Source organism: Balaenoptera physalus (genome assembly GCF_965194825.1).
Source record: "Balaenoptera physalus genome assembly, chromosome: 9".
Lineage (NCBI taxonomy): Eukaryota > Metazoa > Chordata > Mammalia > Artiodactyla > Balaenopteridae > Balaenoptera > Balaenoptera physalus.
This window is the reverse complement of record NC_138888.1, coordinates 21,212,020-21,238,959: the sequence shown is the minus strand read 5'-3', so window position 1 is coordinate 21,238,959 and position 26,940 is coordinate 21,212,020. Positions and strand designations below refer to the sequence as shown.

The following is a 26,940-nucleotide window of genomic DNA, read 5'->3' as shown; positions in this document are numbered from 1 at the left end:
CCTCACTATTGTGACTTGCAAATTTTATTACTGTATTTTCCAAACCTCTTTTGGTACTTTTGGAAAACAAATTCTCTTTTTTCTCCAAATTTCACAGTTCTGTTTCTTGTAAATTCAAATCCTAGCTTTAAAAAATATTATAATGGTGAGATATATAGTCTAGGTTAGTATATGTTTTATTTTTTTGTAGCCTCAACCCATGAGAAAATCTTAACTGGAGACAACAACATGAAGACTTCATTAATGCGATTCGATCAGCAAAGCAGTGTACACTAGCCATTAAAGAAGGCCGGCCTCTCCCACCTCCACCCCCTCCGTCCATCAACCTAGGTGTGTGGCCAGTTTGGTTTGCTTTTGACATTTTACTCTTAACCAATTGAGGCTATGCTTGATTTTTGGCCTAGTCATTATGCCTTCCTCCTATAAACTCTAAAATTAACAATAGTAATTAAATTATATAAAAGTATTTATCATAAAATTTATATTATCCTATTTTTTTCAATTCTGCGTAAAGATTCTGTGTTTCCTTCTAACTCTACCTCAACATGAGTGCACCACTGCACCCAATGTCATGGCATTACAGAACTCCAGGGGATGCCCTTCACATCCTGGTTTATGAGAATGGAGCTGGGCAGAGCCGTTCAAGCAGTTCTGTAATAGCTCCATAGCATCAAATACCCACAGCTCTTTTAATTTTTTGAGATAAAAATATAAAATATAAAATCACCATTTTAACCATTTCAAGTTGTAATCCTGTAATCCATCCCCTGTCTTTCTGTAAATTAGAAATTAGGTCTAGAGGCATGATTAGATTAATGTTAACACAAATCCCTTATCAGGTATAGGATTTTCATATATTTTCTCTCATTCTGTGGACTGTCTTTTCACTCTCTTGATGGTACCTTTGATGCCCAAAAGTAATTTGATGAAGTCCAATTTACCTATTTTTTTCGTTTGTTGCCTAGCTTTTGATGTCAAATACTCCAGTATCTTGAAGTCTTTCCCCTGTGTTTTTTATTCTAACAGTTTTTATAGTTTTAGCTCTTATATTTAGATCTTTGATCCAGGTAATTTTTGAATGTGGTATAAAGTAAGATCATTGGAAGTTGGATATCTAGTTTTACATGTGGTACCTTTCTCAGCACTATTTGTTGAAAAGACTGTGCCTTCCCCATTGAAAGGTCTTGGCACTCTTATCAAAAGTCAATTGGCTATATATGTGAAGGCTTATTTCTAGGCTCTTTATTCTATTCCATTTTTCTATATGTCTGTCCTTATACCAGTACCACACTGTTTTGATTACTATAGCTTTGTGGTATGTTTTGAAATCAGGAAGTGGAGAGTCTTTTAAGATTATTTGGCTATTTAGAAACTTTGAGATTCCATATGAATTTTTAGGATGGGTTTTTTTTTCTATTTCTGAAAATGCCGTTGAGTTTTGATAGGGATTGCATTAAATCTGTACATCACCTTGGGTGTAGTTGTCATCTTAACAATATTGTCTTCCAGTCCGTGAACATGGAATGTCTTTCCATTCATTTATGTCCTCTTTAATTTCTTTTAGCAGTGCTTTGTAGTTTTCAGTGTGTGAGTCTTGCCTCTGGTTAAATTTATTTCTAAGTATTTTATTCTTTTGATGTTATTGTAAATGGAATTGTTGACTTTCTTTTCAGATTGTTAGTGTATAGACGTACAGGCAATTTTTGTGAGTTGATTTTGTCCTGCAATTTTGCTGAATTTTGCTTATTAGCTCTAACAGTTGGTTTCTGGTGTGGAATCTTTAGGGTTTTCTACATATTTGATTATGTCATTTGTGAACAGAAATAATTTTACCTATTTGTATGCCTTTTATTTCTTTTTTGTGTCTAAACCTTCTGGCTAGAACTTCCAATACGATGTTAAATAGCATTGGTGAAAGCAGACATCCTTGTCTTGCTTTCCATTGAGTATAATGTTAGCTGAGGGTTATAAATGACTATTTAAAGTGTAAGTAATAACATATTATGGGTATTATAACATTTGGAAGTGATATGTATGAAAATAATAGGATAAGGTTGAGTGAGGAAAATGAATGTATATTGTTGAAAGGTTCTTATGGTATACATGAATAGGTATAGCATTGTTTGAAGGTAGAGTATTATATCATAAAGATCCCTATTAATAAGCCCTAGAGTAAACATTTAAAAATATTGATGTATAGCTAATAAGACAATACATAGACTGGAGATAAAATGGAAAAAAATTCAATCTAAAAAAAGACAGGAAAAGAGGAAAAAAGGAACAAAGACCCGGTAGGATAAAAATAAATAGCAAGATGATAGATTTAAACCTAACCATATGGACAATTGCATATAAATGACCTAAACACTTAGGATAAAATGCAGAGATTGTCAAACTGAATAATAAAGCAATGTCCAATTATATGCTTTCCACAAGAAACACACCTTAAATATAAAGACACAAATAAGCAAGCCAGGCAGGTGACAAAATGAGGTGAGCCAGGTGGGCCTAGAGAGGCTACATCCTCCCTAAGGGACAGCTGCTCCTGCCTCAGCACACGGCTGCCTCAAAGGAACGCACACCCAAGGTTGCTGGGTCTGATTTCTCAAAGGATGGCAGAAATGCAGACTTCCTTATTTATAAATATCAGAAACTCAATTTTTTAGAAACTTCAGGTTTCAGTCTCTGAGATTAGAAGTCAGGAGGTCATTTTACTTGGAGGGGTGGGGACAACTGGGAGGCGGCTCAAGGGGGATTGGTGGGAACTCTCTGTGTCTTGATCTGGGCTGGTTTCATGGGTGTGCACAGTTTGTGAACATTTCATGGAGCCATACACTTATGATTTGTGCTTTTCCTCTGGATAAAAAGAGAAATACCAGCAATGTCTGAACAATTGTAGATTGACATGTTAAAAGCACAGGAAAAGATAGATATGCATTCAAATAATAATCATAAAACTGAAGTAGCTAATACTAATATCAGGAAAAGTAAACTTCAGGGCAAGTATTATTAACAGAGATAGTAATTAAAAAGATATATTCATCAAGAAGACCTATCAGTCTGAAATGCTTGTAACATTTTGACCCAATTGACATCTATAGCTATAGTGTGATACACAGCAACAGCAGAATATAATTGTTATCAAGTACACATGTGACGTTCAACCAAGATAGGCCATGTGCAGGAGCACAAAGTGGGTCTTAATAAATCTAAAAGGACTGAAATCATACAGACTATGTTATTTGACCACAACAGAATTAAATTAGAAATTAATGATGAAAATATATCTAGAAAACTCCTGAATATTTGGAAATAAACAAATCATTTCTAAATACTTCATGGATCTAAGAAGAAAGAACAAGAAAAATTAGAAAATATTTTGAACTGAATGGTAATGAAAACATATCAAAATTTGTGGGATTCAGCTAAAGCAGTGCTTAGAGGGAAGTTTATAGCTTTAAATGCTTATATTAGAAAAGAAGAAAGGTTTAAATCAATTGCCTTAAACTTCCTCTTTAAAAAGTTAGAAAAAGAAGAACAAATTACACCTAAATTAAGTAGAAGGAAGAAAATAGTAAATGTAATTCATCATATTAACAAAATATTTTTTAAAGCATATGATCATCTCAGTAGCTACAGGAAAAAAGCCTGTGAGAAAATGTAATACCCATACATGTTTAAAAAAGAAAACTCTTAGAAGGGTAGAAATAGAAGGGAACTTCCTTTTAATAAAGGACATCTCTGAAAAATCTACAGCTAATATCACACTTAACGGTGAAAAGCTGAACAGTTTCCCACTGAATTCAAGAAAAAAGCAAGGATGTCCTTTCTGACCACTTCTAGTTAACACTATACTGGACATAGTACCCAGTGTAGTAAGAAAAAATTATATATTTTATACACACACACATACATACATACACATAAATTTAAAGGTTGGAGAGGAAGAAGTAAAACTATCCTTATTCACAGACAACATGATCATGAATGAGTAAATGTAGAAAATCTTAGGAAATTACAAAAAAAGCTACTGAAATTAAAAGTTCATTTAACAAGCTTTCAGGTTATAAGGTCAATATACACAAGTGAATTGTATTTCTATATACTAGGCATAAACAATTGAAAAAATGAAATGAAAAATGCCATTATAATCATGTAAAAAACATGAAATACTTAGGCATATATTTAACAAAATATGTGTAAGACTTTTAAAATGAAAACCACAACACATTGCTTAGAGAAATTAAAGAGGACTAAAATAGATGGAGAGATTTACCATTTTCATGGTTTGGAAGACTCATGCATTATGTTATGATGTCAGTTCTCCCCAGATTGATCTATGGACTCAAAGTAATTCCAGTGAAGATCCCTGCAAGTTTTCTTTGCCAAGTAGGAATTGACCAGCTGATTCTAAATTTACACAGAAATTCAAAGGATCTTGAATAGCCAGGATAGTTTTGATAAAAGAATAAAATTGGAGGACTTACACTACCTGATGTCAAGACCTACTGTAATGTTACAGTAATCATGACAATTTGGTATTAGTATATCAATTGAACAGAAAAGAGAATCTAAATATAGATCTCCCCCCAATCTATGGGCAGTTGATTTTTAACAAAAGTAATTCAACATGGGAAAGGATAGTCTTTTTTTTTTTTTTTTTTAATTTATTTAATATTTATTTATGGCTGTGTTGGGTCTTCGTTTCTGTGCTAGGGCTTTCTCCAGTTGCGGAGAGCGGGGGCCACTCTTCATCGCGGTGCGCGGGCCTCTCACTATCGCGGCCTCTCTTGTTGCGGAGCACAGGCTCCAGACGCACAGGCTCAGTAGTTGTGGCTCACGGGCTTAGTTGCTCCGTGGCATATGGGATCTTCCCAGACCAGGGCTCGAACCTGTGTACCCTGCATTGGCAGGCAGATTCTTAACCACTGCGCCACCAGGGAAGCCCGAAAGAATAGTCTTATACTATACACAAAACTTAATTCAAAATGAATCATTGACCTATAAAGTGCTACAACTATAAGATTTCTAGAAAAACCAAACATCTCTGATCTAAGAGTCAACAAAGATTTTTTAAGCAGGACACAAAATGCAGCAACAGGTTTTTAAAAAGGAAGTTGATAAATTGGGCTTCACCAAAATTAAAAACATTAGTTTTGAGAGACACCATTAGGAGAATGCAAAGGCAAGGTACAGGATAAGAAAATATTTATAATACATGTATCTGATGAAAGTCAAATATCAAGAATATATAAAGAAGTCTTATAACTCAATAATAAGACAACAACCCAATAAGGAAAAGGCAAGAGATGTATTTGAACAGAACATCACAAAATAATGGTCAATAAGCATGTGAAAAGATACTCAACATCATTTTCATCAGGGAAATGTAAATTAAAACCACAGTGAGATACCACTACACACCCACTTGAATGGCTAAAATAAAAAACTGACAATACAAGTGATGGTTAAGACATGGAACAACTGAAACTCTCATACGCTGCTGCTGCTGCTGGGAGTCTAAAATAGTACAGCCACTTTGGTATTTTCTTAAGTTAAACATACACTTACCTATGCAGTGATTCCACTCCTAGGCGTTTGTGCAAAAAAATGGAAAACATGTCCTTAAAAAAGACTTACATATTAATGTTTATAGCAGCTCCATTTAAGTAGCATAAACTGAACATGACCATCAACAAGTGGATGGATAAACAAACTGGAATATTTACAAAATGGAATACAACTGAACAGGAAGAAGAAAGTGCAACTATACATGCAGCACACCATGGATGCTGTCTTGTAGTAAGATATAGAAGAGGTAAAACTTATCTTTAGTGACAGGAAAATAGATCTTTGGTTGCTTGAGTCTGGGTTTGGGGGAATTATTGACTGAGAAGGGGCATGAAGGAACTTTTGGAGGTAAAGACTTGTTTCATATTTTAATTGGGGTGGTTACACAAATGTATGTATTTTTCAAACTGTACACTTAAAATAGGTGCATTTTAATGCACGTAAATTTTTCCTCAAAGTTCATTCTAAAAAGTATAAAAAGGGAATTCTCTGGTGGTCCAGTGGTTAGGACTCCACACTTAAACTGCCGAGGGCGCGAGTTTGATCCCTAGTTGGGGAACTAAGATCCCGCAAGCCAAGGGTCGCAGCCAAAAAATAAATAAATAAAATAAAAAGTAAAACAAACAAAACCAAAGTGTAATACTATAAAAATCATCCGAAAAATAAATCATCTGAACTTCAGTACCAGAAAATACTCTTAATAATTGCTTCATTTTTGCTAGGTGCTTATGAAAATTAACTTGAAATCATGTGTTGTCTTAAGATGTTCCATAGAAAGATCTATGGCTATGATTTTGGTAATACTTTGGCAACAAGCTTTGTATAATAAAAGCATCTTTTATGAGAACTACTTCATTTTAATAGCAGAAGCTGCAGGGTTGATGGCTACCTTCTAGTTCTTTAGTTGAATAGTGAAACCATGTCAGATGGTCTGCTGTGTGAATTTCTCTAATTTCCACATTGGATTTAAAATGTGGGGATTATTGTTTCTTTAAAATAAATAATTCCCTTTGTAAGGCCTCATCAAGTGTACAGTTTATTTTTCTGCCCTTTACATTTTTATGCTAAAATACAGTTTTATAATTAAATTCTTCCCTATGCCCTTATTATAATTTTATGCACCAAGCAAAATGATTACCTCCAATAGCACATTTTCATTACTATTCAATTATTTTGATTGTGCAGGGATTTTATATTAGCCCATATATTCTCCAGCTTAAATACTTAGAAAATTTATACAGATATTACTAGTGTTATTAATCATATGGCCTAGTATGTATGAGTTTGCAAGTAATTTCCATTTTTTTTCCAGCATGATTCCTTATTTCATGGCTCAGTTTTTGTGAAGTGCATATATTTATTCTAATTCTTACTGACTTAAGTAAGTTTGCCAATCATTCAACTTTCCAGGATTATGTGACAGTTTATGAGGGCAGTGATATAGAATATTTACAATTGGGATTTTCAGTGGTCCTGGGACATTTGGTCCACGTTTCACAGGGCTATGTAGACGTGGGTACTCAACAAAGTGCTTGCATTTTTAAATGATGCTTGTTTTTCTACTTTAATCTTTTATGAGATATGGAATAAGACATTAAAAATCATTATCAGGAATCCCCTGGTGGTCCAGTGGTTAAGACTCCAAGCTTCCACTGCAGGGGGCACGGGTTCTATCCCTGGTCAGGGAACTAGGATCCCGCATGCTGCACGGTGTGGCCAAAAATAAATAATTAATTAGTTAGTTAGTTAGTTATAAATCATTGTCTATTGAAATAGCACATAGTGATTTTTATGACATCATTATTGATAGAGGAAGAGGTGACTCAGATTGAGATGAGGGCCGAACGTGTAGCTCAGTCATGCTGTGTTCAAATTATTGTTGCAAGAAAAGAGTTTTTGCGTTCTCAGTAGATTTGACGTTCTCTTCCTCTGCCCCTTAAGTCTGGGCTTCATGTTCCTCCTGTGGACTCCTGGAGGACCTAGTGCTTCCTCCTTTCAGAGCTTATTCCCCAGAGTGGTAATTGTCTGCTTCTTTACCTAGGCCTCTAGTCGTCTCTAAGATTTTTGTCAGCAGGGAAATACTACACTTCAACTTGGTTTCCTCCACAGTGGCATATAGTGCCAAACACACAGAAGGGTGCAATGAATGAATGAACAAGTGGGATTAAGGAAGCAACACAGTCACTGCCATAGTCACTGTCTTTGCCCAAACTGAGTCTGGTAGCAGCATTTCTGATATAAACCTTGACTTTTCAGCTGGTAAAACTAAAGAAATAACCCCTGAACCACGAACCCAGTTCTAGATGTTTTTCCACACCATTGTAAATGAGTTCTGCATGATAATGGCACTTTCTATTTTACTTTTCATAACCAGTTTCTTTCCTGTTTGATAGTTGGAACACAACCTGGCTGGGCCTGTTTCCTTATAGTTCCAGCATGTTCTACCCACCCACTGTACCAGGCCCTACTGTGGATTATCATAGTTAACTTTCATAACAACTCAATGATACAGGTGATATGTAGGTACTGGGGAAATTGAAGCTTAAGGAGGTTCAGAAACGTGCCCAAGTTCACACACATGGTAGGTGAAGAGCTCAGCCTCAAAACCAGTCAGGCAGGCTGCAGAGCCTTCACCATTGCTATTTCATTTTATTTTGTTCTATTTTATTTTGTCCTGTTTTATTTTGTTCAAGGAATTTGTCACCATGGGAAAATTTTGTTTCTGTATTAGAATGCTTAGTCCTTGATTACAGAGACATTGTATCCCCAAGTTGCTTGGAGCATAATAGGTGTTCAGTAAGTATGGAATTAATGATGAAGTAATGCCTTCCAGAGTGTGCAATAAACTGTTAGGTTAAGTGCTAACCATTTCTTTCATTCCAATTTCTTACATATTCCAATTCTTTCATTTTATGAGTATTCATTTTAGGAAATGATTTGTTCAAGTAGAAAACTCCCCAAACTGCTTTAAAAGATGTCTTCAAAAAACTCTTAGCTTTGAAGACATCACTGCCTTAAATACCCATTCGCACATGTAGGAATTTTGACACTATACTAAACCAAACTTCCATACAGAGTTTAAGGTGGTGCTGTTTCAGGTCCTTCCTGGGGAGAGAGGTAGTTATTCTCTTATGTCACACCATATCCACTTTGTCATCCCTTCAAGGCGCCTAAAGCAAAACAACACAACACAACCCCCACGGTCCCCCTTGCTTTGGAGCAGGAGGCTCCAGCCTGGCTTTGAAACATGTGAGCATCTCCACGTTCTGGGAAGACCTTGGATCTTTCTCACTTCTCCTTTCTCCCACTGTCTAGTAATTGCAAATGAGACAAATTGAGACCAGTGGGTATTCCCCAGAACCTCAGAGGACCCCACGCCCCCAGAGCTGCCAGAGAGGTTCTAGCACTGGAAGCTCTTCCCTTTTCTGTTTTGGAACTCTCACCTGTTCCCTTTTCCTAACCCCCTTTCTGAACATATTAATTGCTTCCTCACTTAGGAGTTCAGTGGGAAAATCTAGCCACTGCAGAAGGAGTGTGACATTGGTTTCAAATCCCATCCCCCAAACCCACATTTTGAAACATCTTACTCCCTCTGTAGCTCCATAACTTTTGTATAAACTTCTGTCCCACTCGGTACCACAACTTGGGCTTCTGAATCGTCTGTGCCCTTCAGTCATCAATATCAGTATTCTGTGATTCTAGGACTCCTTTCTTTACATAATCGTCCACTAAATAATTCATTTAATTGGGAAGTTCCTAAGTATATATAATTAATCTATTTTCTGAAAAACACCATAGCATGTAAACATTTTAAGGGAACACTCTTAATTGAAATAAGTGCGTAGGTAGAAAAATTTACCCCACCTTGTCCTTTACTTGAGCCCTTGCATGTCTCCCCCTCTGGAATAGGCTGTCTCAAACCAGAGTTTGGTACCTCTCTTTCATGTTGGAGCAGAGTTCATATTCTATTTACTTCATTTCATGTAGTCCCTTCCAGAGTTGTTTTTGAAATGTTAATTGCCTTTTTGTTGTTATCTTTACATTCAGATTATATTCAGTGTCCATATTGTATGAGGAGATTTAATGAAACCGCCGCCAATCGACACATTAATTTCTGCAAGGATCAATCTTCTCGCCGAGTCTTTGATCCAGCCCAGGCAGCAGCCAAATTGGCATCCAGGGTACAGGTGAATATCTCTCCCCAAGTGCTGGCTCTTGTGCCCTTACATGCCTAGGGAAAGCAGGTAGAATTTGCTAGGGAACCTAAATTACGCATCCTGAGAAGTGTAAGGATCAAGATAGCCAATTACTGTCACTCATCTTCATGGGACTTGGCTTCTTTTTGAGGGCTGCTTTCCAGCTAACAGCACCTTTGGGTGTTGTAGAAAAAAATTTTCTACAGTGTTTGAAGCTTCTTAGGTTGAAGACGTAGGTGTATAAGTAGTGTTTCTGTAGTATTATGGTAAAATTCTAACCAATGGTGGTTATCAGCCTTAACCACCTCAGAAAGAATCTTGAACCTGAGGTGACACTGGCCTAAGTGGGGGAAGCCGTCACAAGGAGGCCTTGTTCTGCAGGTCATGTGTTTGCTCTGTGGAGAAGGGTCTTCACCCCATTCAGAGCCACAGTCAGCAATTTAAAGTAAATGGATAAAACAGCTGTTATAAATAGGTACAAATAAGTAAAATAACACTGGGCCAGGAAGACAGATTTATAAAAACAACACCGGAGAGAGCACACAGCTCCGTACACGTCAGAGGTGCCGGGGACATAGCTTACAGCATACCATGAAAACCGTTAGTTTCATAAACATGGCTTAGATAACAAGAAGAAATTAAATTGTTCTGAATACTTAACAGTGTGAAGCATGTTTAGAAAGATTTCCATGATATCCAATATGTAATAGGGATGGGACCCTCTCTAACGATAGCACACCCCACGGACTATGGACCTGAGCTCTAGCTCAACATATACTAGACAGTTACTGAATATCTGTGCTGAAGCAGCCACTGTGCCAAGTGCTGGTTGACCAAGGATTTGTGATTCGGAGGAGGAGGTGGCCTTGGAAACAATGCAGTAGGAAGGTGTAGTGGTTGGCATATATAGGAGCGAGATGGAGGCAGAGGCCACTTGTGATTCAGCAAAGGCTTCAAAGAGGAGCAGATACTTTCTGCAAAATAGCAAATGGGTTTACCAGTCTAGATTTGAAGTTGGGAAGGACATTGTGCACAAAGTGTCCAGCTCGTGACCTGAGGAGCCCACCATGTGGAGCAAAGCCTAGAGTGCCTGTGGGTGAGTGACGGGAGGGACAGTCAAGGTGAGCGTCAGAGCCACAAGGGCTTTAAGCCAAGCTGGCTCAGAGAGGAGGAAAAAGGGGATTAAGTGAATAGGTGCCCTAAATCTGAGGCCAACCAGCCTGAGGGCCTGGAAGCAGGAATTGAAAGTTCCCTGGAACCCAGGAAGTCCTCATGTCCATCTTTCCATCTTTCCGTTTTGTCTCTTCTTGCTACTCTGCTGTACTTTCTCTCCTCCCTGCAGACTGACCTTCTCAGCTTTTCTGTCCAACCATCCGTCACTAGCCTCATGTGTCCTTCTGTATGCAGCGTAGACTGGTCACATAGTGCAGATCGGAGTGACATGGAATTGGTTTTTTAGAAAGGTCACCCTTGCAGTTAGTGTTCAAGATGGTTTGGCGAGAGCCTGTTAGAAGCCACACGACAGGAAAGGAAAATGAGGGCTCGGAGTAAGAGGACTAATGGGGTGTGTGTGTGTGGAGGAGCGGGTAGATTTAAGAAATAGTTGTTGGGACGGAGAAGCTGATCGAATATAAGGTAAAAGAGGATCAGGGTTGGCAAAAAGGTTTTTAGCTCCAGAGCCTGGCAGATAATACCACACATCTAGATAAAGGAACACAGGAGGCAGCAGATAGGTGTGTTGGTGGGGCAGGCAGGGTGGTTATGATAACTATAGTTGTAGAGATTCAATCTTTACACCTGAAATATCATGGGAAGCAGTGCAATATAGAAAGAGCCCAGATTTTTCAATCAGTAGTCAGGGTTTGACTTTCAGTTTTATATTATCTACAGGTAAACTTGGAAAAGTTACTTAAATTCTTTGAGGCTCACTTTAACGTGTGTCTTGCCGAGCTGTTGGGAGGATTATAGGTAATACCAGTACAGTGCCTTGCACACAGGGTGCCCCGGCCTTTTCCTCTTTCCACATTGCCCCGCCCTCCTTCCCCTCTCTCATGGTCTTTTCCTATAGTGGGAGAGGCACCACAATTTGGGGGGGAATATGACTGCTTTGGGCTTGACTTCAACTTAGTTTTGGAAAAAGGACAACTCTACCTATACTTCCTAAAGCAGTAAAGGGTGCATTATGTTTCTTCGAACGATTCTTCTAAGCAGTCCACAAAGTTAGTGGGCGTCAGTGGGCCCAAGGGGAGCAGAGGGAAGCAGCGGACGGAAGTGCTTTTTATTCCTGAAGAAGGCCAGCTGGCTGTCCTGAGTGCAGCCAGTGACTTGGCCCTGTTCCTCTCCTTGTTTTCCAGAGCTAAGTGGTGATTGGGAACACAGAAGAAAAATTGCTTGCTTTCTGAATTGCTTGCTTTCTGAGTAAACTCGCTGTAGAGTGTATTTGAACAGCAGCGCTGTTTCCCTTATGCCAGCTTCACCACTCTGGGGCCCTGCCTAATAGTGGAGCTTATTCAGAAGGAGAACAAAAAGGGAGGTGTTGTTTCAGTTTTGAAGGGCTGTTAACAGCACAGCTGAAATGTGTTTCTATTTTAAACATAATCAAGTATAAAAATGTGTTATACCCTTAACCAAAAGAGACCAATATGGGCCTCTGAAAATAGCTTTCTTTGTTTGGCTGGGGATGAGCTGCCTGCTCTAGCCTCCTAGCTGTCCTTGCCCAAGTGAGGAGTCTCACTTGGAAGAACAGGTTATCTTTATACTGGAGTTGCCATGGAGATGTTGAGGGATCAGTAGCGAGGTAGAAAGGAGTATACAGAGGAGCTCCCAAGGAACCTCTCGGTCCTTCTTCTGTATTAATGTGGCTATTCTGCTACTGCTGCTCAGCAGGGAGGGGAGCGGCATGGAGACGTTGGAATTCCATGTTTAAAACACTTGCTGCCTGCCAGTGTCTGTTTTTCTTCTCTGTTCATGTATTTAAAAACAAAATCATCTTCAAGTGTAATGAAAAACTAAAATGTTCCATAACTATCCTTATTGACATTAAGTGATTTCTTATGTCTCCATACAACTAATTTTACAGGATTAACATATCACCACTCCACCAAGGGCTTGATTATGGAATGAAAGCTCTAAAACCCAGACATGGTTTTGAGCCCCAGCAGGGAGGACAGGAATGAGGCTACTAAGGTGCAGGGTGCGCGTGTCCCCCTCCCCTGGGTGTCGCAGGTCCCAGACATGGCTCCAGCCTGCTGCTGGTGAAGGGGAGACAGCTTTACCTCCTGTGTGCTACCTGAGGTTACAGAACTCGTCCCCTCTGCCCCCTCTCTCTCTGTCTCTCTGTCTTTCTGTCTCTCTCTTTCTCTGTCTCTCTGTCTTTCTGTCTCTCTCTCTCTCTGTAGGGTAGGGTTCAGATGAGTCCAGAAAAAGGAACAACTGTAACCAGTGCCGTGGGAGCTCTGCTGCAGAACAGGGCCCTGGAGGCCAGTGTGGTCCCAACCAGGCCAGGTGAGCTGGAGTGAGCATCTCAACTATCGAACGACAGAGTCAGAGGGGGCCACTGTTGGCTTTGGGATTTGCTGGCAGTCAGCAAAAGCTATGACATCCAAAGTTGCTTTGGGATATAAAGATATGTGGGTTTGTTTGAGGTTAAAACTTATTTGCCAAGAAAGGATATTTCCTAATTTACCAGGATTAGACAACTCTGACAATGTACAAGGTCAGATCTGATTACAACAGCGGGGTCTAGAACCAATGTTCTCTGTTCTGGTAAAATTAAAAAGAGATTAAGGTTTGAGATGGCAGTGTGCCAGGTATTGTGTTGAAAATAAGGGAAGAAGATGAAATCACTGTCTCAGAGAGATATCCATACTCCCATGTTCATTACAGCATTTTTCAAATAGCCAAGATATAGAAACAACTGACGTGTCCGTTGATGGATGAATGGATAAAGATGGGGTATATATTATTCAGCAATAAAAAGAAAAGGAAATCCTTCCATTTTCGACAACATGGATAAACCTGGAGGGCATTATGCTAAGTGAAATAAGTCGGAGAGAAGGAGGACAAATACTGTATGCCCTCACTTATGTGTGGAACCTTAAAAAGTTAAACTCGTAAAAACAGAGAATAGAATGGTGGTTGCCATGGGTGGAGGGTAGGGTGGGAGAAATGGGGAGATGTTGGTCAAAGGGTACAAACTTCCAGTAATAAGATGAATAAGTTCTGGGGATCTGAAGTACAGCATGGTGACTCTAGTTAACAGTACTGTATTATACACTTAAAAACTGCTAAGAGAGTAGATCTTAAATGTTCTTACCACATACACACTAAAGTAACTATGTGAGGTGAGGGGTGTGTTAACTAACCTTATTGTGGTGATCATTTTGCAATATATACATGTATCAGTTATCATATTGTACACCTTACACTTATACATATATTCAGTTAGATCTCAGTAAGGCTGGAAAAAAAGAAAAAAGGGAAGAATTTCCTCCCTAGAATGAAATAATTTCTTCAAAGTAGCGGAAAGGTATGACCACCATTATAGTACTTACTATATGCTTGACCCATTTCATTTAATCCTCGCAATAATCCTCCAAATGTTTTAATCTATGGAAAGGGAAACTGAGGCTCAGTTAAGGCACACAACTGGTAAACAGCAGAGCTGGATTAGATATCTACTGTGCTTTCTCTCTTCATTGAGCTGCATTAGTAATAATGGGCATTCTTCTTTATGATCAGCATGTACTGTGAAGGCAATATGAATTAATTCATGATCATATTGGCCCATCTGGTCACAAGTCTTATTTTGAAGGTATTATCAGAACCAGAATAAGAAGTGCCAGTTTCACAGTCAAAGTAATAATAGCACTATAAATTTTTATCATTAGTTTTTAAATTCCTCATGAGTTGCTTATCATGGGTTTAAAAATTGAATTGATATTTAAAAAATTTCCCCACAGCCATCTAAACTCAAATCATTAGTTTTTTCCTGATCTGTAAAAACTTAACAATGGGGTAGGTTTTAGTTTTCACTTAGAACAAAAATTATTCAAATTATATATGTGTTCTTTTGGTAAAACTTCCACTAGCAAGCTTTTTTCTAAACTGTAACAATTAGTGTCCTTCAGAAAAGACAATTTCTTTCTACTATGGCTTCTTTTCTTATTTTTTCAACGAATATATTATAATGCTTCCCTTCCAGTGAAAAACATCCCTTTGATTTTGAGGTTGAAGCTTATTTGCCAAGAGGGAATATTTCTTAATTCATCGGGATTAGACAACTCTGACAGCGTGCCAAGTCAAATCTGAGTACAGCCTCGGAGTCCAGGATTTGCATTCCCCGCTCTAGTAAACCTGGAAAGAGACTGGGAATCGGGGGAGACAGGCGTAGTGTTGAAAATAGGGGAAGAGTGCCTTCCGTGAACTAAATAATTTCTTTAAAGCAGCAGCAAGGCACCAGTGGAAAGGTCCTGAATTAGGGCTTAGCAGTCCCGTGTCCCAGTATGTGGCATTAAGCGGGACGCTACAAAGACACCATTCTGATACACTAGGAAACAGAGGAGTAGGCCAGCAGATCTAAGCAAAACAGTATTATATTTGTTCTTGACTAGTTAACGGTGGTTTATAGCTACTGTGATGTTGCTAAGTAAAAGGCAGAGTCCGGCAGGGCCCACACTGGGTTCTGTGCCAACCTGACCTCACCGTCCACTGCTTCCTCTCAGTCCTGCTCACTCCTGGCTCAGGGCCTTTGCACGGGCTGCCCCTCTGCTGAAAACCAGAACCCTCCCTCACTGATCTGCACTGCTGTCTCCCTCCCTCCAGTTCTCTGCTGAGTGTCCTCTTCCCGGTGCGCCTCGCCCACACCCTCTGTATTTAGAAGTGATCAGGGCCTCCATCATTCTCTTTGTAGTTTTTCAAAGTGGCATTTATCATCATCTAGTATTCATTACAGGTTTGTTTATCTCCTTCCTGTCCCCCCACCCCCAGAAAAAGGGATGTAAGTTTCAAGAAGGCAGGGATCTGTCTGCTTGGTCTATTTTGTATTGTGCTGCTATATCCCTAGCTGTTAGAATTGTTCATGGCAGTTATGAAGTGCTCAGTAAATACTTTTTGAATGAAATATGTTGGAGAAAAATGGGTATCTTAAGTCTATAATTTCTCACTTAGATTACTGGCATATGATAGAATTGTCCTGTTAATTAGCTTTAAGAGGTAGCTTTTTGTTTTATTTCAGGCTTAAGATGCTTTTTCAATTTAATTTCTATTCTTTCCTGTGGCCTCACCTGTTTACATTTAAAATTAAAATTGTCAGGGTTAGTGTGCCTTTAAATTAGTCACATTTCATTCGGAGCCATTCTGGGGAGGAAGCAGAAGTCTACTGAGGGGAGGTTAATTTTGAAAACTCTTTAAGGCTTGGAGAAAAGCACTGAGTCCCTCTCACTAATGTAAACAGGCCCTTACGTGAATCAGATTCGCATCTGCTGGCCATTGTTTTTGTTCTGGTCAGTATTAATCTATTTGTAATATGAGGGTCTTTTAAAAATTGTTGTTGGTCTTGCTATTTCTAGATTTACAGTCGATAGTTAGGCTAGTTGGTGTCACTCGTCTTCCACATAAATCCTTTACTGTCTTCATCTAGCTGGTAGTTAGCCCTCTAAAACTCTAGCTGTCATTCTTCAACTCTCTTGAGTAAAATAAGCATTTAGAATCTCTCATTTATAACATTTTGTTCTGAATTCTCAGTCAGGGGAAATGTGTGTCAGGCACAATCCTTATCCGTCCCAGAGTCTTCTAAGAAGTTATGTATGTACAGGAAAATCTCTGCCCAAGAGAACATGTGACATTACATGAAGTTGATACACAGCTGCCATGGATGTTCAAAAGGATTCATTCACTCAGCACATAGTTATTGTGTATGGTTGTTTCTTATACCCATGGATTCTTTAAAAAGTCTAGGGGGAGAGGCAGTCAATAATTATTATATCTAATATTTAACAGTGGGATATAAAAGTCCTAAGGGAATCAAGAGATCAACTTTGCTGAGGAGGCTTTATGGAGGAGGTGACAGTCTGAGAGAGAGGAAGCTTTATAGAGGTAGAGGCATTTGGGATGAGCTTTCAGGATGAGCTACATTTTTTTTTTTAACTCAGCCTCAGTTTCTTTGTTTTTAACTTATTTAGTTGTGCTGGGTCTTAGTTGTGGCTTGCCGGCTCCTTAGTTGCAGCTCGCCGGCTCCTTAGGTGAGGCATGTGGGCTCCTTAGTGTGGCATACGAACTCTTAGTTGCAGCATGCATGTGGGATCTAGTTCCCTGACCAGGGATTGAACCCAGGCCCTCTGCATTGGGAGCACGGAGTCTTTTTTTTTTTTTCTTACTATATTTTTTTTAACATCTTTATTGGAGTATAATTGCTTTACAGTGGTGTGTTAGTTTCTGCCTTATAACAAAGTGAATCAGCCAGAGATATACATATATCCCCATATCTCCTCCCTCTTGCATCTTCCTCCCACCCTCCCTATTCCACCCCTCTAGGTGGTCACAAAGCACCGAGCTGATCTCCCTGTGCTATGCGGCTGCTTCCCACTAGCTATCTATTTTACATTTGGTAGTATATATAAGTCCATGCCACTCTCTCACTTCGTCCTAGCTTACCCTTCCCCCTCCCCGTGTCCTCAAGTCCATTCTCCATGTCTGCGTCTTTATTCCTGTCCTGCCCCTAGGTTCTTCATAACCATTTTTTTTTTTAGATTCCATATATATGTGTTAGCATACAGTATTTATTTTTCTCTTTCTGACTTACTTCACTCGGTATGACAGACTCTAGGTCCATCCACCTCACTACAAATAACTCAATTTCGTTTCTTTTTATGGCTGAGTAATATTCCATTGTATATATGTGCCACATCTTCTTTATCCATTCATGGGAGCACGGAGTCTTATCCATTTCACCACCAGGGAAGTCCCAGGATGAGCTAGATTTTGACCAATGGAGAAAAGTTGCAGAAGGAATGAATAAAGATATGGAAATAAGAATGCAGAGGACATACTCTGGAAACAAATGGCCCATTTGGCCAAAGCACGGAGAAGAACTGGGGTTAAAGTTAGAATGGAAGGCTGGCACTAGAGCAAGGAGGGCCCTAAATGCTTGGCGAGATGTCCAGACTCTATGTGATTAACACCGATGCTGGTGTCACATCCCCAGGCATGCGCATCTGTGTAAGTTAGACTATTATGATGACCTAGAAGCTTTTTGGTTCTAGACACTTTAAGTTAGTCTGCAAAAATGTCTCTTGAGAAGGAGCATTTTTTTTTTAATTGCCATGTAAGAAATTAATGCTTACTGTAGAAGATACTGGAAAATGGTATAAAGAAATGGTATAAATGGTGTAAAGAAAAAGTGTAAAGAAAATAAAAAACATCCATAATTCCACACCCTGTTAACATTGATATCTCTTTTCATTTTTTCTCTTTATACTCCTTTTTTGTTTTCCTTTTATCAAAGCTAGGATCATAGTCTGTGTACGCATCCTGATTTTTTTCACTAACAAACTTTGAACATTTCCCTATGGCAAAGAGTTTCTTTAAAAACATAGTATCATATCACAAAAATACAATGGAACTTGTTTATCTGTTTTCCTGACTTGAATAGGTAGGTTGTTTCTACTTTTTTGCTGTACTGAATATCTCCCTTCTTCATGGACAGTAGCCCATGCTTAGCTGTACACTCTTCTAAGCTCTTCGTATATTAATCTTCGTTAATCCTCATTTAATCCTCAAAGTAACACAGGGGAGTAGACATATTATTCATATCCCTAGTTTACAGGTGAGGAAAGCACAGAGAGGAAAAGCAACTTGCACAAGTAATTTTTAATAGGAAATGGTAGAGCCAAGCAAATCTTTATCTACTTTGGGAAAACTGGGTCAAAAAATATAAAGATTAAGGAGATAATTATATAAACATATATTTATATATTATTATATATTACATTATTTAGTACATATTATATACTAGTATATATTATATATTATTTAGTAGGTATATATTATTTAGTAGATATATGTTAGGAAATTGTTTTAGAAAAAGGTGTGGCTCTTCCTTCATTCTCACGAAGATTCTAATGTTCAGATGGGAACTGAGTTTATAGCCTAGTCAGCAAATATCTACATGGCTATTTTCTCAAGGGTTTTGATATAAGAGTGACAGATTTACAGGGACGGTACCTCTGGGCAGCAGCTTCTCCAGCACCTTTATACAGAGAGACTAAGATCACTGTGAAAATGTCGTTCTGGGTTCTAGAGCTGCGTTGCTTCATATATTTAGTGAATTGCCTATGAAATTTTGTTGGTGTAGGTTCTGCTTTGGTGTCTGGAGCCAGTGGATTTGATCAGGTTATAAGCATCTTCCCTGCACTAGCCTCCCCTCCTTACCTAACCTAATTGCGTAGCAAATGTCATGAGTATTGAAGGGTCAGTTGCTGATTCCTTGGAAAAAATAAAACTTGGAGATCTTTGGGTAATACGAACACTGAGTTCTTTCTATCCTGTGTTCTTTGATATTGATTCACCATTTCCTTGGGTTTGGTTATTCCCCCTTCGTAAAACACTGATTAGAAAGGAGGCCTCTAGGACAGAGAGCACTAATTCTTTTTTTTTTTTTTTTTTAAATGATTTCCTTGAGAATCCCGTCCCATATCATGTGGTCCTTTAAAACAGCCTATGGGTATGCCTGTATCCATAAACTCCTACATCTCCATACCTAGCAGTGCTGTTGGACACGAATGAAAACAGTCCTTTTTGAGGATTGAGTCCATCACTGTGTAAATAACCCCTGGGAGGGAAGGCATCTCATGCTTCCATAAGGCTTATCAAACCCTTTCTAGCATGAAAGCAGGCAAAGAATTGTGAAGACATGAAATACTCAGGGTACATTTTGAAAGCCAGGGCAGTAGTGGGGAGAGGTATTGAGGGTCAGCTTGTATAAATGGTGGGCCACTGAGGTGGTGGTCCAAGGGCCCATCCACGGGTAAGTGAAGGCCTAGAGGTAGAGGAGAGAAGGCTCCTGAGACAGTTTCTGTTTTCCTTATTATTTGGCCCAGGATGGGGACTGAGAACTTGTCTATAGCTACAAAACTAAACAAAAGAAGAATAGAGATTTTTGAATCCAGTGTGAGGATTTTGTAATCATTCCTTTTTTCTGTTGTTGCTAATGTTTGCTTTTACATAATAACAAATCTGTTTATGTCTGCAAAGGATTAGCAGTGGACCCTGCTTCTGGAGCAAAATTCAGACAAGGATTTACTAAATCTTCTAAAAAAAGATTAACTCCTAGAGGCCAGGTAAGAAAAAAAAATTAACCTCTAATCCAGGTGTTGCCGATCATCCAATGGGCAAGACAGTTAATGAGCCTTTAAGAGAATGAATCCATAGCAGGCCAATCAAAGAGGAATTTGGACAAATCCTGATTTGGGTTACTAAAATGTATGTTCTTGAAATTTACTCTTTTGTTAAACATATAGTTTGAAATGACATTCAGTTTTTGTTTCTTGGATTTAACAGGAAAGGGGAATGATTCTTCATTTTGTTTCTTGGATTTAACAGGAAAGAGGAATGATTTTTCATTTTGACCTGGAAGGTTACTGCCCTGTCCCTTTTTCCAAACAAGGACAGTTCCCTGAGATTGACACTGAATAGGACTGCTATGAAGTTGGAGACTTTTTGATATGTGAATTGTTAAAACAATTGAAAATTTAAAGAGGCCTATATTACTTAACATTCTCAATGTGGAAACAACGGAGTTCTAAAGTAAATGCCTTTTCTTTCTGCTTTTGGACTGGCTCCCTAGAAGTCCTCAGCCTGGATGGCTGTGTACCCAGGAAAGCCACCTAAGGGGAAGGAAGGGGAGACATCTGTTTACATGCCCATGATTTCTCTCGAGACATCATGTAGAACAAGTAAAAACTAGCTTCAAATTTTCTTACCCACTCCCTTCAAAATTTTCCCCCAAAATCATTAAACACCACGTCAACCTGTATGATAATGCTTGATTTAAAGAGTCACTTGAAGCTTTTTTTTTAAGTGGACATTTAATAAGCTTTTAAAGAAAATGTTACTTTGATATTAGAAACTTTTAGTGAAAGTCTTTGGTGTACTAACATTATTGCTTTCTAGGAAAATCGTTTTTTACCTAGCTTTATTCTATATAATAGCTGTGAAATCTCAGCTTTATTTGCTTCTAATGAACATTAAACTATAATTAGTTACCACTCCTATTTTAAATGTCCATCTGCATACCATGTAGAATTGTCTCACATATACCAGTGTACACAGTCGGTTTTGGGGGAACACTACAGTGGAAGGAACAGGTTCCAGTAACCTTCCCACCCTGTGGAGAGGACGCTCTAAGTGGCCTCAGGCCATTTATTTATCATGGCCAACTTGGAAGTCAACTGTTCATTTCACCATTGGTTTATGTAGCTCTGTTGGGAGGTGGTGTCTCAACTATTTTTTTCTCTTGGTCATCTTAAGGGTTAGTAAACTCCTTTTGTAGAGTCATTTATACTTAACTCATGCTTTTTAATCTAAGAATTTTTTAATCTTTTATTAAACTCGGAATTTTATTTAGGAGTAAGCCATCTTTTTCTGTCTAATTAGGAGAATACCAACCTACTCCCACCTGTGGTACAGCAAACACGACATCTGAAAGTCTTACGATCTGTATTTTGGGAACTAAATGCTATGTTTTATGCTCAGGTAAATCAGGTATTGTTCCGGAATTGACTGAAGACTCGTAAACCACATAAAAGTATTTATGGAAGCTTCTGTAAATGGAATTTGGGAAGCTTTAGCTGAGGGGAGCTGCCACTCTACCACCCTCCGCTTGCTGTGGGAGATTGCCTTCCCTTGGAGAGGTAAGAGTGGATTTGGGAACTTAGACATCCCAGAGCAGTAGATTCCTACTGACGAGGTAACCTGTGTCCCTCTGTCTCATTTCTTCCCTGCAAGTGAAACCACAGTTTAAGGAGCCACCATGTCAGTTCCACACATGCAGCAGCCCAGCCCCAGGGAGCTGATGTACAGTGCCTGCCACCCTTTACGGTCAGCGGCATCACCTCTAAGGACTGTGAACCACGGTTTCTCACATGTGGCTAATGTGCTGCTTTAATGGGCAAACGGACTCAAGGTTTCCCTTTCTCTACCCAACCCCACCCTATTGAGAGGTAAAACAAGCAAAAATAAACAGTTATTATGGGGGCATATTTTCTGAAGAAATCCCAATATGAAATAATTTCTAATTTGTACTAGAAATTAATAGTAAACACCATTGTAAAACGGGATCATGGTAGCCTAGCCTAGACAAAACTTCAGTAGCTAGTATTCTGACCTATATCTCAGAAATAAATTACATAGCATTCTGGAAGGATTCAGAATGTTATACAGTAATTTTTAGAACTAAGTTCTTAGCACTGTGAATTTAATGAAACATATAAGCTCCTACCTTAAATCATAATTATTTTACTCAAAAAAAAAAAAAAAAAGGTGGGGGGGGTTAGTTTCTAATAGATGCTGAATAGAGGTCAGAATAGTAGTTTCTGTAGGGGATGTAATGACCAGGAGGGGGCATGAGGGAGCCGGCTAAGGAGCTGGAACTGTTTTCTATCTCCATGTGGATAGTTCCGCGGTATGGTTGTATATAAAAATTAATCAAGCCATTTGCAGAATTTGTAGAGTTTATTATATGTAAGATATATCTTCATATAGAAAGCCTCTAAACACAAAAGACAAAGGAGCTTTAAAAAAAGGTTAGGTTTTATATTTTAAAAACTCATTAGATACCAAATTCAAGAGATAGATTATAGTTACATTGTAAAACGTTATCTTTTTTGAATAAAACTAATATTGACTTAAATGATGAATTTTAAAATGCATTTACTTATTGGTGATTAAAAATACTTAAGCAGAGTAGTATTTTAAGCCAGACAGAGCAAAGGAAATTCTTGTTTAATATATATATATATATATTTTTTTTAAATTCCAGTAATATTCTTAAATTCCTGTTAAAAATATAATCAATATTAAAGTCAGTAAAATGCTTTTTTTGACTGACGCCTGGATTATTTTACCGCTTAACCTGGTTACACAGTGATTTTTTTTTTTTTTCTGTCAGATGTAACTGACAATCAGTTTAGTCTTTAAGATAAATGAAGTGATAACTCACATTGTAGCATCCTGTGGAAAATATTCAAACTACATTTAAAATGCTTTTTTAAAATGGAGACATCTATTATTCCACAAGAAATTGTTTCTGTAAAACTATAGGTTGGCTATGGCAATAGTAACTAAACTACATCCAACCCTGAAGGTAGAAAAATCCCTGAAAAGAAATACACAGCCTAGTCATAATATGCAATATAAAGGTTATTTTCTTATTTTAAAAATTCTCCCATTTTGGAGAAATCCAAACCTTTCCATAGTTCCCTTACTAGGCAGTGCCACATAAAGTTATTTAGTTAACATTATTATGATCATGGCTTACGATTAAGTTCAATTTGACAAACACCTATATATAGCAGCCCTCGTATGGATGTCGGTTATGACAATGGTTGCAGTTCCATTAAAGAATACTTGCTTATTAAATTTGGTACAAAGCATGAATACTCAGGACAGATTGGCACAATACATGCAGTTTGAGAACTCTCTTCTCTCAAGCCAGTCATCACTGAACAAGCCATATTCCAGTCCTGCTTTCTAACTCTCTCCTTGTATCATAACTAACTGATGTTTAAAATGCTTCTTAAAACATCTTCCAGAATAAGAAAGGTACGCTTTAAAAACCAGTCATCTGAATGCATGGTGGAAATGAGGCAGGATAGCTGAACCAGTGCCAGCTGGGAAAACGTGGGGGATGGGGGGCAGGGGGAGCTGGCCCAGGCTCATAGTGCTCATGGCGAGTGGGGGGTCTTGTTGCTGCTGCCCCAGACAGCTCACCCTGTGGGGCAGAGATTCCCCAGGCCCCAGGGTGAGACTGCTGTTCCCAAAGGCATTTTGGGTAGCAGGAGGGGGCAGCTGCCAGAAGCCCAACAGAGGGGAAAGGTCCAAAGAGGCAGGTATTGTTAGGTTCACAGCGTCTGCAGGTAGCTCCTTGGGCAGGTTTACTTTACCAGCACCTCCCTTAGCCAGATCAAAACCTGGGTTGAGCTTGTGAGGTGACTGAGGCTCTTGCAGAGGCAAGTCCTCAAGCAAATTGGTATTGCAAAATCCTTTAGTATCCGCTTTGAGGGGCAGGCTTGCAAGTGGGGAGTATGAGGTAGAACTGGTGTTGTACTTGTGATTCTGGAGGGGTGGGGGGGGAGAGCTGGGGGATGCTGCGGGGTGGAGCGGCGCCAGGAGCTCTGGCAGCGCTGGTACAGGCTGGGAGGTTTGCTCCGAGGGGCCGTGGGTGTGGCTGTGTACCTCAGCTGGCAGGCCGCTTGCAAGCCCGTTCTGTGCAGGAGCCCCTAAAGGGAAAGGAGGCAGTGGGGCAGCCTTCAGTTGGAACTGGGGAGAGATGGAGTGGAAGGTGTTCAGAAGGTCTCCGGACTGCAGACTCTCTTTCATCAGCTCCTGTGAGTGTGTCTTCTTGGTGTGTCGCGTGAGGTGGTCTTTGCGCCCAAACCTCTGGGCACAGAACTGACACAGGAAGTCCTTGCAGCCTGTGTGGACCACCAGGTGGCGCCGCACGTCTTTCCGGGTGTAGAAGCATCTTTCACAGTGGTCGCACTGGTGCTTCTTTTCCTTGGCTCCACTAGGGGGCTTCTCTTCGGCGTGGGCCTTGAGGTGGTCCAGCAGCACCTCAGTGCTCCCTAGCTCCAGGGCACAGACCCCACAGGTGAGGTCGCCGCTGCTGGCCGCGTGGAGGGCCAGGTGCCTCTTGTAGCCCAGCATGGTGTTGTACTTCTTCCCACACTCCTCACACCCAAAGGCCATCTTGTTGGGGTCGTGCGTTTGGAGGTGGTTTTTCAGGTGGTCTTTCCGGTTGAAAGTCTTCTCACAATGAGCACACTGGTGGGATTTCTGGGGTGAATGGGTAGCCATGTGCCTAGGGGCAGAAGGAAGAAGTTCACAACAGACCCAGTTTTTTACGAGCTGAAGAAACATACAGAAACAGTATTAAAATGTTGATAGTAGTTTTCTCTAGGTGGTGGTATATGTGTTTTAGTTTTAAAATACTTTTCTGTATTTTCCAGATTCTACACATAAACTGTATAATGAAAAAACAGGTACTACATGATGCAGTTTTCACACCTGTAAAGAATACGCTTGGAGAACACATTTTCCTAATGCACACAAAGAGATTTCTAAACAAATACAAGTATACAAGCATTTTAAGATATATGATCATGAAGAAATATTTTTCAGGAAGGGGTTTAAATGACTATTCTATACTCTTAAAATTTCTGAATTTCCAGAAGTGATCCAATTTGCCTTCTACACAGAACCCCATACCCCTGCCCCCCAGTGTTGTTATTTTTACTGTTTCTAATACAATTTCTGCTTGGTCTTTATTGAGACAAAAAGTTCAGGCCTTAGACATAAAGCTAAGAAGTCTGTCATCTTTAACCTCAGAGAAAGTGTCTAATTGGACCCAGAATGCCAAGCCCACCACCTGTTCTCGGAGCGTCAGCCTCCTGCCTCCCATGAGACCTTTACGCTCAAGTCTTAGTTTCTGCCGTTTAATATTTTCCTATTGGCTGTCATGTCACATGCGTGCAGCCCGTCTCCATTTCTTCAAGATCCCTCTTAGACAGACACCTTCAACTCGCTTCCTAAAGGTCATTGGTAATTTCTTCGGCAAAGTTCAAAAGGACTTTTTCTAGAAGGACTAAGCAGCTACCCCAGGACAGTACAGGGAAACATACACTGACTGCGGCAGGTTCTATGAGACAGGTACAAACAGTGCTGAGGAACGGGGACAATGCAATAGGTATTTGGGGGATCTGAAGTGATGCTGGTCTCTCCAGGTTCCACATGCATTTAAATACATTCATAGGTTGTCGAAAGGGTTTTTCGAGGCTGCTACAGGGCAAATAACAAACTTGACATTTAAACAACTTTCTTTCTATTTGGTCCAGCACTAATGTTTAGGAACCCTAAAGCTCTGTTCTGGATCTTGTCCCTCTCCCCTTTTTCCTTTGTGAAGGATTTTTACCTGATTAAATTTCATTGATTACCCCTGTGTAGATCAGTGCCAAGGTAACGACTCTGGACCTGGTATTTCCTACCCACACTTTCCTGTCCTACTGCTGTCCTACCTATGAGAAAGGCTCAGGGGGACACAACTCTTACCTGAGCAATAACAGTTTTCACATTCTACCAGCTACCACCCCTCTTTTTTGACTCTTTTCTCTGCCTGGCATCCGATTCTTCTTTTAATTTCCCCCTCACCTGCTCATGCAACAGTTCCAATCTAGAACATGATCATCTTATAGCTGAAATTACTTCCACATCTTGTTTCCCTCCCTAACTTTTCCTCTTACCTCATAACCCAAGAAACCACCAGTTTCAGTCTGTCCTATAGTCACCAAATACCACCGTCTTTGGGTGTCACCTGGACCACATCAGTGATCTTAGAATTCCTCCGGGGTAACTGCTTACACTGGGGCTTCGTCTGCCTTGCCAAATCACTGTTCCTGCCCTTTGCTCTCTCCATGTAACTGCTTTCATCCTTTGCTGTATTAAGAAGTCCCATGTTCTCTTTTCTAGTTAAGCAAGTCAGTTATTTTCTTCTTCAACCTCTGCTTATAAAATGGATCTTATGTTACAACTGAGGGACACAGGATGGAATGCTGCCTTTTAAAAAAAAAAAAAAAGCAAAACCTAAAGCATCCTGCCCTCTCGCCACTCTTCTATCCCTTTATTAGATCGCTGCTTCAGGCCAGAGAGGCAAGAAATGTCGGTGACTGCGGCAGGGAAGGCTGTTCTTGCATGAAGCACACTGCTTCCCTTTTTTGCTTCTCTTCACACCCTTAGCTGAACAAGTTGTTTCCCTTCCTCAGAACCACCACCACCTACCTCCTAAATATTGCTTAAGACATCTTCTTCAGTGCGGTTTACCACAGTAATCCCACCTAATTCCTGTCATTCCAGTAATCTGTTAGCGCCACTGTCTTTTCCAAATATTTATCTCCTATATGTG

At 39.5% G+C, this 26,940-nt stretch overlaps 2 protein-coding genes across 4 annotated transcripts in view; one reads left to right on the top strand and one right to left on the bottom strand.

The window, feature by feature from the left end:
* ZC2HC1B (zinc finger C2HC-type containing 1B) overlaps positions 1 to 20,483 on the top strand; it is a gene marked incomplete at its 5' end in the record, with an annotated part of 33,013 nt that extends 12,530 nt beyond the window's left edge. Inside the window, 6 exon segments of the mRNA XM_082474315.1 lie at positions 191 to 211; positions 213 to 330; positions 9,619 to 9,758; positions 13,166 to 13,271; positions 20,019 to 20,104; positions 20,367 to 20,483. Coding sequence (XP_082330441.1) covers positions 191 to 211; positions 213 to 330; positions 9,619 to 9,758; positions 13,166 to 13,271; positions 20,019 to 20,104; positions 20,367 to 20,459 — 564 coding nt within the window. The 3' untranslated portion in view covers positions 20,460 to 20,483.
* A 2,081-nt stretch (positions 20,484 to 22,564) lies between these two features.
* PLAGL1 (PLAG1 like zinc finger 1) overlaps positions 22,565 to 26,940 on the bottom strand; it is a 64,913-nt gene continuing 60,537 nt past the window's right edge. For all 3 annotated transcript variants that reach the window (XM_082474794.1, XM_082474795.1, XM_082474796.1), the window contains one exon: positions 22,565 to 24,843. In XM_082474794.1, the coding sequence (XP_082330920.1) occupies positions 23,604 to 24,843 (1,240 nt within the window). In that variant the 3' untranslated portion in view covers positions 22,565 to 23,603. The remainder of the gene's footprint in view (positions 24,844 to 26,940) is intronic.